Source organism: Palaemon carinicauda, chromosome 8 (genome assembly GCF_036898095.1).
Source record: "Palaemon carinicauda isolate YSFRI2023 chromosome 8, ASM3689809v2, whole genome shotgun sequence".
In the NCBI taxonomy this organism is placed as follows: Eukaryota; Metazoa; Arthropoda; class Malacostraca; order Decapoda; family Palaemonidae; genus Palaemon; species Palaemon carinicauda.
Genome location: NC_090732.1, coordinates 128,951,735 through 128,964,362, shown reverse-complemented (window position 1 = coordinate 128,964,362; position 12,628 = coordinate 128,951,735). Strand labels below are relative to the sequence as shown.

The 12,628-nt window shown below is 49.2% G+C and overlaps 1 protein-coding gene across 2 annotated transcripts in view; it reads right to left on the bottom strand.

The window, feature by feature from the left end:
* Ak3 (Adenylate kinase 3) overlaps nucleotides 1–9,380 on the bottom strand; it is a 79,358-nt gene extending 69,978 nt beyond the window's left edge. The window contains exon 1 of one of the 2 annotated variants that reach the window (XM_068378953.1): nucleotides 9,116–9,380. In XM_068378953.1, the coding sequence (XP_068235054.1) occupies nucleotides 9,116–9,257 (142 nt within the window). In that variant the 5' untranslated portion in view covers nucleotides 9,258–9,380. Of the gene's footprint in view, nucleotides 1–9,025; nucleotides 9,084–9,115 lie in introns of those variants that run through there. The other variant, XM_068378954.1, reaches the window with a different exon arrangement.
* Between the last annotated feature and the right edge of the window lie 3,248 nt (nucleotides 9,381–12,628).

The window sequence follows — 12,628 nt, the reverse complement described above, 5'->3', positions numbered from 1 at the left end:
TACTTTTCATTCAACTAGAATTTTTATTTTCTTTGAGAAACTATGCCACGAAATGAATACCTTCTAATTAGTCGCTTTCTTCATCTGAATGATGTCATCTTGAATAAGCCCAGAAGTGACCCACAGTACGACCCATAGTTTCGAGTGCCCCCTCTTTAATTATACAATTTTTTACCACGCTATTACTGTATATATTCTGTTTTTTTAGAACTTTTCCAAAACTACATTCTTTAGAAAATTTGCTCTGTTATTACAAATAGGAATAATAAGTTTTGTAATAATCCAGCTTCAAAGTGAAATGACAAATTCGAAGATAATTTGTATTTTTCCTAACCATACAAACCTTAGCTATCTACAAAGGGTATTACTTTAGCGCAGCTGAAATGACGAGCAAATAGTTTTTAACGAGGGTTAATTACCCCCGCGCTAGTTAGCGGTGGGTGGGGAAGGGTAGCTTGCTACCCCTCCCCCCTCCACACACCGGTGACTTGCTTCACTTCACTTAGAGGTAGGACTTTACTTGGGGGTCAGGGATGGCGGGCACATATGTGTAAATAGCTAAGGTTTGTATGGTTAGGAAAAATACAAATTATCTTCGAATTTGACATTTGTTCCGTAACCGAAATACAAACCACGCTATTTACAGAGGGTGACTTACCCCTTAGGAAGGGTGGAAAGTCCCCAGCCTTACTGACTTCGGCTTGCCCGGGGGCTCGATCCCTCAGTGAGCAGCACTAGAGAGGGAGCCCCTGTACCTCACAGGTTCCTAGCATCGCTAGGAACGAGTGGCCTACATAAGCAGTGTGAGGAGGAGTGTGTGACTCGTCCTATGAAGTTGACCTTGAGACCTTCAGATAGGAATTCTAGGATAGGATGTTCCCCATACCACCTCGTCAGGGTATGGGAGACGCAACAGTATTAAGCTTAATACTAGGAGCACAAAGAAGCATGGGTTACCTGCAGAGGTCGAGGTCAGCTATGCGAGGACCAGGATGCTGCTTCCCCAAGAGGGGAGAATGAAGAAAGAAGTAAGGGTCAGACATACTCTTTCATTCACGCTGACTAAGACCGGGTAACAACGCCCTAAACCTACTGCTACTTGTCCAAAAAGGAGCCTGAGGTTAGACCAGCTGTTGTGCAGCCACCACAGGGCCGATAGAGAACGTATCGAGGCTCCTGTGGGTCACGTCTTGCAGGTAGTGGGCTGTGAAGGTCGTTTGACGCTTCCAGACCCCAGCTTGAAGTACCTGCGTCACAGAGAAGTTTCTCTTGAAGGCCAGGGATGTAGCAATACCCGACATCGTGGGCCCGAGGGTCAGGATTCAGGGCATGGTGGATAACCCTTCGAATCCAAGCTGAGATGGTGTTCCTGGTGACCCTCCTCTTTGTCCTGCCTGTGCTCACAAACAAAGCTCGCACATGAGGACGGACTGCAGCCGTTCTCTTCAAGTAGTACCTCAGACACCTCACTGGGCATAGTAGCAGCTGGTCTGGGTCGTTTGTTACAGAACGGAGACTCGCAATCCTGAAAGAGTCGAACCGAGGATCCGGCACTCCAGGATTCTGAGTCTTGGCCACAAACTCAGGGACGAACCTGAACGTTACCTTCCCCCATCCCCTTGAATGGGCTATGTCGTACGAGAGACCATGAAGTTCACTAACTCGCTTAGCCGAGGCCAAGGCGAGTAGGAAAGCCGTCTTCCAAGACAGGTGGCGATCGGAGGCCTGGCGTAATGGCTCGAAGGGAGGTCTCTTGAGAGACCTGAGGACTCTAACCACGTTCCAAGGAGGGGGTCTCACTTCCGACTGGGGGCAGGTAAGCTCATAGCTACGTATGAGTAAAGAGAGTTCTAGCGACGAAGAAATATCCACGCCCTTCAATCTGAAGGCCAAGCTTAAGGCTGAGCGATAGCCTTTCACCGCCGAGACAGAAAGGCGCATTTCTTCTCGCAGATACACAAGGAAGTCCGCTATTGCTGGAATAGTGGCATCGAGTGGAGAGATACCCCTTCCACGACACCAACCACAAAAGACACTCCACTTCGCTTGGTAGACTACCTCAGAGGACCTTCGCAGGTGCCGAGACATTCTCTCCGCAACCTGTTGCGAAAAGCCTCTCTCCGCGAGGAGACGCTGGATAGTCTCCAGGCGTGAAGCTGAAGCGAGGCTACGGCCCTGTGAGGGACACCGGAGTGGGGTTGTCTGAGAAGCTCGTGTCGTGGAGGAAGCTCCCTTGGGAGTTCCGTCAGGAGTTGCAGAAGGTCCGGAAACCATTCCGCGTGATGCCATAGCTCCCCGGAGCTACTAGAGTCATGGAACAGTTGACCGATAGTGTGGTCCTGTTGAGCAACCTTCTCATCAGACAGAATGGTGGGAAGGCGTACACGTCTATGTTGTCCCACTGTTGCTGGAAAGCATCTTGCCAGAGTGCCTTGGGGTCTGGGACTGGTGAGCAGTACAGGGGCAGCTTGAAGTTCAAGGCTGTCGCGAACAAGTCCACCGTCGGGGAACCCCACAAAGTTAGGACTTTGTTGGCTATCTGAGGATCCAAAGACCACTCGGTACTCACTATCTGCGAAGCCCTGCTCAGACTGTCGGCGAGCACATTCCTCTTGCCAGGAATGAAGCGAGCTGATAGTGTTATCGAGTGGGTTTCGGTCCACCTCAGAGTCTCTACTGCAAGATGGGATAGCTGTTGCGAAAAAGTGCCTCCCTGCTTGTTGATATAAGCCACTACCATGGTGTTGTCGCTCATCACCACCACGGAGTGACCCGCCAGGGACCGTTGGAACTGCTGAAGAGCCAGAAAGACGGCCTTCAATTCTAGCAGGTTGATGTGTAGGCACTGACCAAAGGCCTGAGGCCCTCTGGTTCAGAACGTGCGGCCCCCCCCCCCTTCTTTTGACGCGTCCGAAAACAGAGTCAATTCCGGGGGGAGGACGAGAAGACTCCCTCCCTTCCGCAGGTTCTCGTCGGCCAGCCACCACCGCAAGTCCGTCTGTTCCAGAGACCCCATTGGGATCAGAATGTCCGGGGAATCGGATCCTTGATTCCACCGGGACTTGAGCCGCCATTGAAGGTATCTCATCCTGAGGCGGCTGTTTGGAACCAGACGGGCCAGGGAGGATAGGTGGCCTAAGAGACGCAACCACGATTGGGCGGGGAGTTCTTTTCGCCTGAGGAAAGGCTCCGCCACCCTCCTCAGCCTTGCTATCCGGTCGTCTGATGGAAAGGCTTTGAGGAGATTGGTGTCTATTAGCATGCCTAGATAAACCAGTCGTTGGGACGGCTGCAGAGAAGACTTCTCGAGGTTTACCACGATCCCCAGATCCTGGCAAAGATCCAGAAGCCTGTCTCGGTGCCGAAGAAGGGTCGACTCCGAGTCTGCTAGGATCAGCCAATCGTCTAGGTAACGAAGGAGACTAATGCCGTTCCTGTGCGCCCAAGATGAAATCAGGGTGAACACACTGGTGAACACCTGAGGAGCTGTGGAGAGACCGAAACACAGTACCTTGAACTGGTAGATCTTGTTGTCTAGGCAGAATCTCAGGTACTTCCTGGAAGACGGATGGATTGGGATCTGGAAGTACGCGTCCTTTAGATCCAGTGTACACATGAAGTCTTGTGGTCTCACCGCAAGTCTGACCGTGTCTGCTATCTCCATGCTGAACCGGGTTTGTTTGACAAACCTGTTCAGAGCTGAGAGATCGATGACGGGTCTCCAGCCTCCAGTAGCCTTCTTTACAAGAAAGAGTCGACTGAAGAACCCTGGGGAGCCGTCCACGACCTCCTGGAGAGCACCCTTCTCGAACATGATCTCGACTTCGGCCTGAAGGGCCAGCCCCTTTGCCGATCCCATGGCATAGGAGTTCAACGACACTGGATTCGCTGTCAGGGGAGGTTGAGATGACGTGAATGGGACGCGATAACCTTGGCTGATCACCGAGACCGTCCAAGCATCGGCCCCGTGTTGCTGCCACCTGCGGACGCAACGCTGAAGGCATCCCCCCACAGGTGGACACGCAGGGGGACTGCCACCCCTAGGGCTTGCGGCCGCGGCCGCCACCCCTAGGAGTCTTGCCTCCCCTGGAGGACTTACCGCCCCTCTTGACCTTGGCTGGAAAGGGCTGGGGCTTACACACCACTTTCTTAGCGGCCGGTGCCTGTTTGGGAGCCTTACGAGGCTGTTGCTGCTGTTGTGGCGGGGCTGGAGGCTTATAGGGCCGAGTTGTAAGGGCCCTGTGGAGGAGGGAGTCCGTGCTGGATTTCCTCCACCTCTCAGCCGTTCGCTCCAAGTCTTGAGGCTCAAACAGGCTCTCCCCCAGTAGGGAAGCATGTCGGAGCCTACACACATCTACGGCGGGGACCTTCGAATGGAATCTCTGACACAGCATCGCGACGCTTCAACACCGAGTTGGCCCACAGGGTGGTAACCTGGTGCGCCAAAAACTCGATGGAGCGGGTGCCCGAGAGCAAGAAGGTCTCTAGGGCCTTCCTATTGGTCTCCTTGGACAAGTCCTCCGATCGCTATAGGATGCCCAGAGATCCTAGCCAGAAGTCCAGCCACGAAGTGGCCTGCATGGCACACTTAGCGACCTTCTCGTGGTTAAGGATCTCCGCCGCCGAGAACGACACCTGCCGGGCAGAGAGTTTCTCCAGGGGAACTCCCTTCGCCAGCTCCTCCACAGAGTGATGGAGAGGAAGAGCAAGGTTGTGCTCACCCAGGATCTCGAAATACCTCCTCTGCTGAAGGCGAGGAGGAGGGATAAGCTTGTTCCCGGCAGTGGAACGACTGGAGGAGGCAAGAAGTGCAAGCTGAGTGTTGGCCCTAGCTCTGGCACTCTTCAGCCCCCGAGACCAGGGCAGAGCTGCACTGGTCTTAGGGGCCTTCCGAACGTCAAACACTTCATCCAGAATCGTGTCTTTGCCTTCACGGGGGGCGATGACTGGATCCGTAAGTCTGTTAAGTGTCCTTATCAGGATTAGGACCTGCCAGAAGGCATGTTCGGACTCTTGCTGTTCTCCTCCCTGCGGGCTGGCAGCTAAGTCTCCTGCCCCAGGAATCTCTTCCTGGGGTGACACGTGGACATTCCCCTGGGTAGTCGTGGGTTCCTGACGAATCCTTGCAGAAGATTTAGGGACGGTCTTGGAATCCTTGGGTTCCCTCCTGGGAGGGATACAGGATCCCAACAACGAGGTTCGAGGGGCCCCTTCCTCACGAGACGATTCTCCTGCCTGAAGCGGTCTCCCCCCCTGGTGCCGAGGGGAAGACCACCGCCCCACAGGACTCGCCTGAGGACGGAAAGGCGAGAGTACTCGTGCAGGAGAAGGGACCTTCGGGACCGACCTCTTGGGAACCAACTTCGCCCTAGGGGAAGTCACCACGAAGTCCACTCCTCTCTTTCTCTTCAGCGTAGGAGAGACAGCCACTGGTTTGTCACCCTGGCCGGCGAGTGCTGCTTTCATAACCCTCACTAACGCCCGTGCCAGCGGACCAAACCAAGTCTGCTGCTCCAAGGACACAGAGTCCGAAATCCTCGCTAAAGAGAAAGGGATCGGGCGATCCTTTGGAGTTGACACGACGGTACGTGCCTGAAAAGAAGGTGGGGAAGAATGCTGTACTGACCTGTCTTCATCCTGCACTACCAACCTGTGCTTGGATGGAGGTGATCCCAAGTGCCGTCTAGGAGCACGCGTCCCTGCTGCTACCACCGGCTGTGGAATTCGGCGCGAGGGCGAATGGTGGGGCGAGGGCGAATGGTCGCGCAGGTGGATGATTGCGCGGGCGCGCAGGCGAGCGGTCGCGCGGGCGCACAGGTGAGCGGGCGCGCAGGCAAGTGGGCGCGAGGGTGGGAAGGTGAATGAACACGTGTCCGAGGCGACGAACGCAAGCGTTGGCGCGACGGCGAGGGATCGTGCTGCCGCGTAGGTGAGGAAGATCGCTGGCGATGTCGCGATGTGGTATGTCGACGCACTGGTGTGCGATGACGAGCAGCATGCGCAGGTGAATGATCGCGTGATAGGGTGCGATGGTGATCAGCATCCGCAGGAGGGCGATCGTTCAGGGTTGTGCGATGAGGAGCAGCATGCGTAAGCGGGCGATCGTTCAGGGTTGTGCGATGGCGAGCAGCATGCGCAGGTGAATGATCGCGTGATAGGGTGCGATGGTGATCAGCATCCGCAGGAGGGCGATCGTTCAGGGTTGTGCGATGAGGAGCAGCATGCGTAAGCGGGCGATCGTTCAGGGTTGTGCGATGGTGAGCAGCATGCGCAGGTGAATGATCGCGTGATGGGGTGCGATGGTGATCAGCATCCGCAGGAGGGTGATAGTTCAGGGTTGTGCGATGAGGAGCAGCATGCGTAGGAGGGCGATCGTGCAATGGCGAGCGGCATATGCAGGCGGGCGATCGCGCGATGGCGAGCTAGAAGCTGGCGAACCATGTTCCTTCAGGAGCGTTGGCGAACGTCGGTACGTTCGTTGTCGCTGTTGAATAGGCGATACTAAGATCGCCTGTGCGCGCTGGCAAGCAGGTGAACGCTGGCGAGGAGGTAATCGCTGGCGTGTAGGTGATCGCTGGCGAGCACGATGTTGCGTAGCCACAGGACCAGGCAGATGGTGAGCAGGGAGTTCAGCAGGAACTAGAAGGGTGGTCAGAGACCGCAGGGCGATGGTCCTCAATGCGCTGACGCTCGGAAGAGAGCTGACGAGCAGGAGAGCGCTGGCGAGGGGTGCGAACATCAGGAGAAAGCCGACGAGCAGGAGAGCGCTGGCGAGCAGGAGATCTCTGGCGAACAGGTGAGCACTGGCGAACAGGTGAGCACTGGCGAGCAGGAGAGCGCTGGCGAGCAGGAGAGCGCTTGTGCGTTAGCACTGCTCGCGTAAGGGAAGAATCCCTTAGCCCCAAAGGGACCGTTGCCCGTCCGGTGACGAGTTCTTCAGAAGGCGAAGATCCGGTAGGAGATGGTGAGCGGTCTGCAGAGAGGTTCAAGGAGGGCGGAGCAGTCGGTTGAGGCTGACGAGGAGAGTCCCCCCCGGAGGACGAAGACCCAAAAAGGCGTCTCTTAGTCCCCCTGTAAGGGGAAGGGAGGTCCTTGTGGCGTAGAGGGCGGTGAGCCTTACGGCGGAGGCGGCCTCAGGGGAGATCGTCGGGACCATCGGTCCTCCGAAGGGGAGTCTCCGTCAAAACACTTCCCTCAGAAGGAAGCTGGGCAGCAGTCGAGACCGAAGGACTCACTTCCCCCTTCAAAGGATGCACGGAAGGAGGAGGAGAGCCTTGAGCACCATCACCAGCAACAGCACCTGCGGCGGAAGGCCCAGCCACGTCGGAGGCCTCTGTCACCACGACGTCGACAATAGACAGAGGGTCTACCTCCGCTACCACCGGCGACTGTTTAACAGCGGCCCCCAACGAGACAAGGTCAATAAGAGCGACCCTGGAGGGCAAGCCCTTAAGCCCAAGGGACGACCAAATCTGTAAAAGATCATCACTGGATAAGGCATTATTATCAATAACCTCCCCCGGAGGAGGAGGGGGAACCGCCTCGCTATGGGAGGCGACGCCCTCTCCCCCCACCGAAGGTAGGGAAACAGAACAAGGGCCTGCGCTCCCACTCGGACGACTCTCCTTAGGAGGCGGACGAGGGGGAGCTTCGGAGGAGGTTTGGGCGGCGGAAGAAGAGTCCCGAGAACCTTCCTCCTTCAAGGCTAACCCCGGAGGAGAACGGTCTCTCTTGGACTTCTTCTTATGCCGACGGCCAAACCTCTCCCACTGGGAGGCAGACCACTCCCTGCACTCACGGCACATGTTATCCTGGTCGCACCGTCGGCCCCGACATTGAGGGCAGAGGGTGTGTGAATCCGTAATAACGTCCGACATGAAAGTCCCACAAGGACGGCCGGCATCTCCAGGGCATGTACGCATAGTGAAGAAAATAACTGAAGGTCAACTTCCAACCAATCATACACGCTGAAAAGAGACAGCAGAAAATTAAAGGCTGTCACGAAGGCGATCAGCAGACACGTCTGATCACCGCCGAGCCAAAAGTGAAGTGGAGCAAGTCACCGGTGTGTGGAGGGGGGAGGGGTAGCAAGCTACCCTTCCCCACCCCCCCGCTAACTAGCGCGGGGGTAATTAACCCTCGTTAAAAACTATTGGCTCGTCATTTCAGCTGCGCTAAAGTAATACCCTTTGTAAATAGCGTGGTTTGTATTTCGGTTACGGAACAAAGATTTTTTTGCAACTGTGATTTCTAAAGAAAATTTTTTCTATATCCTAAGTAATTAACGATGTATAAAATGGCATATAAACAATGCTCATCATCCAGCGGTTTCAATGATACCAAATACTTAAATATTGGAATCATAATATATTTAGTTTTTTTTTCCATAACTATCAATAATCCGTCGTCATCCATTGGCGGCGCCGCCCGTTGTCCTATATGGGTTAATAAAATTATTATTTATCTTTCCCACTCTCTAGGTTATGTTCCCGTCAGGGTAGTACCGAACGTTAGGTTAGGTAAAAAGTCCCTGCAAATTTCCTTTGGTATGTAAGGTTAATATGTCCTATTTCGTGCATTTCAGAGTTATGCAACTACTGTTTTGTAGCGTTTGTACATCAGCGGCCAGTTCCTCCCGTGCAGAGTAAAAATGGACATCAACCAACCTAAACTTTTCCCCCTAACCTAACCTACAAGCAGTGTCCTTACCAACTTACCTAACAGGGGGTGGCTAATGCCATGCTTACACTGCCGTTTCTAATTTAGCCGTAATCAAACATACAGGTGGCCACTATCATACATACACCCCGCCCTACATAACAATCTTAAACAGCCTGTTAGCGAATACACCGTACTTCATGTGCATTAAGAAAAATTTGTCTAATGTACTTTACTGAATATTGCGACAATGTAAAAAGGAGAAGTTGAAGGAATGTGTTTTAACCAAACAAATCCCTTAACTTGTGCAAAGTGATTATTGGTTATTTTTTTTCTCAGAAATCAATAGTTACTATTGCAAATTTACCAAAAACAAGGGTCGTGTGTTTAAACTGAAGTATATGGATCATATTACTACCATCTGGAGTATCTTCTCGGACCTCAGATAATCACAAACCTGTTTTACTGATGACCTGGGAGCGCAACAAGTCGCCACTGGAAAGATGTTTAAGGCCAAAATCTCGCACAACTCTCGATGATATGGTCCCCTTTCCTGACCCAGGTGCCCCCAAGATTATCATTTTGAAGAATTTGCTCATTTTCTACTAATTTCAAAACTACTGTATTGGCTGTCCACTCTTAAATGACTTTTGAGGTAGTAACAAGAGACAGGTTCGCAATCGCCAGTCGACACCAGCCAGCTGAATAGCTAACACCGGTCAGCTGTTTCCATAGATACAAATAGAGATGAAATATATAGATGCACAAGATTATACAGGTGTATCAGCTGACATCATAGTATACGAATGAAATAAACTATGGAATGTTAAGCATTTAAAGGTAAAGATTAATATTCTGAAAAAATACATTGCTTTGATAGTCACACTTAACTCATCAAATGTAAATATGGTAATCTTCTCAAACCAGTCACAATGGATTCCTGTCCTGAGCTTGGTTTGCCGGTTTCGTTTTCGTGCAATTCACTACAATCATCAGTGATTTTAGCACAAATTTGTAAAATATTATCGATTTTAGTGATCGAGGCCCCAATATCACCTTATCTGAACGGCAAGGTAGGCCTACGGTTATGTAGTCTAAATAGAATCTGCTCTTTCCTTGCAAGACAACACCAGCAATTAATTGTAAGCTAACACAAGCCCCAATCTTAATCTTGTCAAAGTTAGCGACCCCAACATTTCCATGTCAAACATAAGGAACCTAATTTTCCATAAGTAAAGAATAGTGAACCATATTAACCTTATGTCAAGAGTAACGGACCGAATATCTTAGGAATCAAAAGGAAATAGACGCAATTGATAAGTTGTAAAAGTGCGACAAAAGGGCAATTACGGATTTTACGGGCACATGTGTAAGTATGACATAGCTAATAAAAGCTATCTGAGCCACCATGGGTTTAGTTATAAAAGCTTATGATCTCTGGTATAGTGTCCAAATCTGCATCATATTGTACTTAAAGTCTCAAAAATTAAAGTTTTATCTTGAAGGCTTGCACCACCATATGACTATTTTACTACCTTGGGGTCTGTGTACGCCGTTCACTGTATCCCGACTGGAAGTAGAAACAATGTAAACTGTCTAGCTTGCAATAGTTGCAGGTATCCAAGAGAGGAAGTTACAAGTTATTTCATCATACCACACACTGATGGAAAAATAAAAGAATTTTCCCATGTAACAGGTAGAACCCCAGGGGACAGCAAAAATTAGTTTAAAATATGTAGCCTACAATACCCCCATTAGTTATTTTAACTGACGTCCAATATATTTAAGAATGCTACATATCTGTCAGCTAACAAAAAACTTTTTTTTTTTTTGTTAGCTGGCCGATATATGTTTTGTAACTATTCCTGTCTAAACTTTTTTGAAATAAAATAGACGGGAATAGTTACAGAAGGTTCCAAATTATTGGAAGCCAAGACGGCATATCATCTTGATTTGAACCAACATACTGTATACAGCATGTCTACTGTAGGTTCTACAACTTTCAATTACGCGGCCTTAAGACTATAGAGATGGCTCCCACTAGACATTCGAAAGACTCGCTTTCAAGAAAAAACTAAGGACTCGTTTTCTAAATGCTCCGATATTTACGCGTTTGACACTACACGACCAATAAGCGGTGTGAAATATTAAATGTCTTTGAATGTGTACGATAAAATTAATTATGAAAGATCTCCTAGAGATTAGGATTCTCTCCAGCAAGGTCTATAGAATACGAGGTCTCTTCAACCTCAGGCCCGGTGACCTGGTCCAAAAATTGACATTTCTGCGCAGGTGGATTTCGTGACGTTACAACCTCCAAACAGTCTTTGGTGCTTCCTACAGTCAAACAAAGTAAACAGGTCAGGGAATTGTATTGGTCGTCGATCTAATTCTTGAAAGCTGGTGTGTAAATTTTAACAACAATATTCAATTAACAACATGCCCAATAACTGTGCTGTGTTTGGATGCTTCTCAACCAGGACTAAAAATTCAAGATATGTTTCATTCACTTCCAAACTCCAAAGGACAGTGAAACAAGGAAAAAAAATCTGTGCACCTCTGCAAACGGGGAGATCACATAAAATTTGAGAATGCCCCGATTAGATATGTAGCCGGCACTTTGAAGCGGATATCTATGAAAGGAACTTGATGTACGAATTATTAGACTAACAGATTAACTCGAGACGGATTATATAGACCTTGGCTCTTCAGTATAGGACCAGTAGTAGAGGAAATCAACCAATAATAATTTAGCTTTGTGACACTACATTACCTTCGACACAATCATGCCCAAGGATAAAATAATATACTTATCACGACGAAGTTTTAGTAGATTCATTACAAAAATGTCGTTTCAGAGTGACAAATATGGTTTTCACTTGAGAGTTATACGTTAATGAAAAGCCGGCTATTGTGCGACTCTGTCCTCGTCCATGCAGTCCAGCCTTAATGCTGTCAACCTCGGCAATGACAGAGACAGTGACAGAAAACAGAATGCTTACCGCTTACCTTTGAAAGGTATGTAATGCGCACGCGTGAACTTGGTATTTACGGTCTATTTGACAGTTACAACTTTGAAGTAATTATTTATTTTACAAGTTCAATTATTTATTTTTTTTAAATTATTTATCATTAACATTACTAGCTATTTTACTAAGTAATATTATTCCGGTTATTTATCGAAATTATTAAGATAGAATTGATGAAACTTCAGCTCTAATTACCGAAGGGTTGTTTTACAGTCAGACATATGCTAATTTTCTTCAGTCTGAAGTTCAACCTTCCCTATTCTAAGAACAGAGTTTATCAATTTTATATAACATTAATTTATTTGAATACCACTAGCATTTTGTCTCTTAGCTCCTGTAACCCTAATTTATAACAACTTAATTACTTTAAGGGCTGCTTCCCTGGTCCTATCACACGGGCAAACCCCACGCACCACGTAGCCTTATAAACATATCTGTAACTTAGTCGTACTGTATGTATTTAGGTTGAATCGGAAATATGCTAGTTTGATCTGTATTAGCATGCCTATGTCTAGATTGTTTATCATAGAAAAACATGACTTACATATGTATGGTAGATACTTGAGAAATTATACATTCTTACTCACCACTGTTTCATACTTGAATATCATCGATATAGGACTTGGTACAACCAGACTTCATTTTCCCATTCTTCCCAAGGATCTTCAGCAGTATTGCCAAAATACAGTGCCGAGTTCAGTTTGGATACCAACTGCAATAGACAGCAAAACTTGCTCTTGGGTACTTTCTCAGATTTTTTTTTTTAATATGCAGGGCTTCTGTAGATAAGCTGACTTCAGGTCAACAATAACGGTGGTCCCTTGTCATTTGTCACCACTCCCATGTGGTCTCACCATATAGGCTATTAGTGGCATTATCGCCATTGTGACACTTCCCATTATTATTTAATTTCTGTAAGTCCAATGCTAAGGACACCTTGC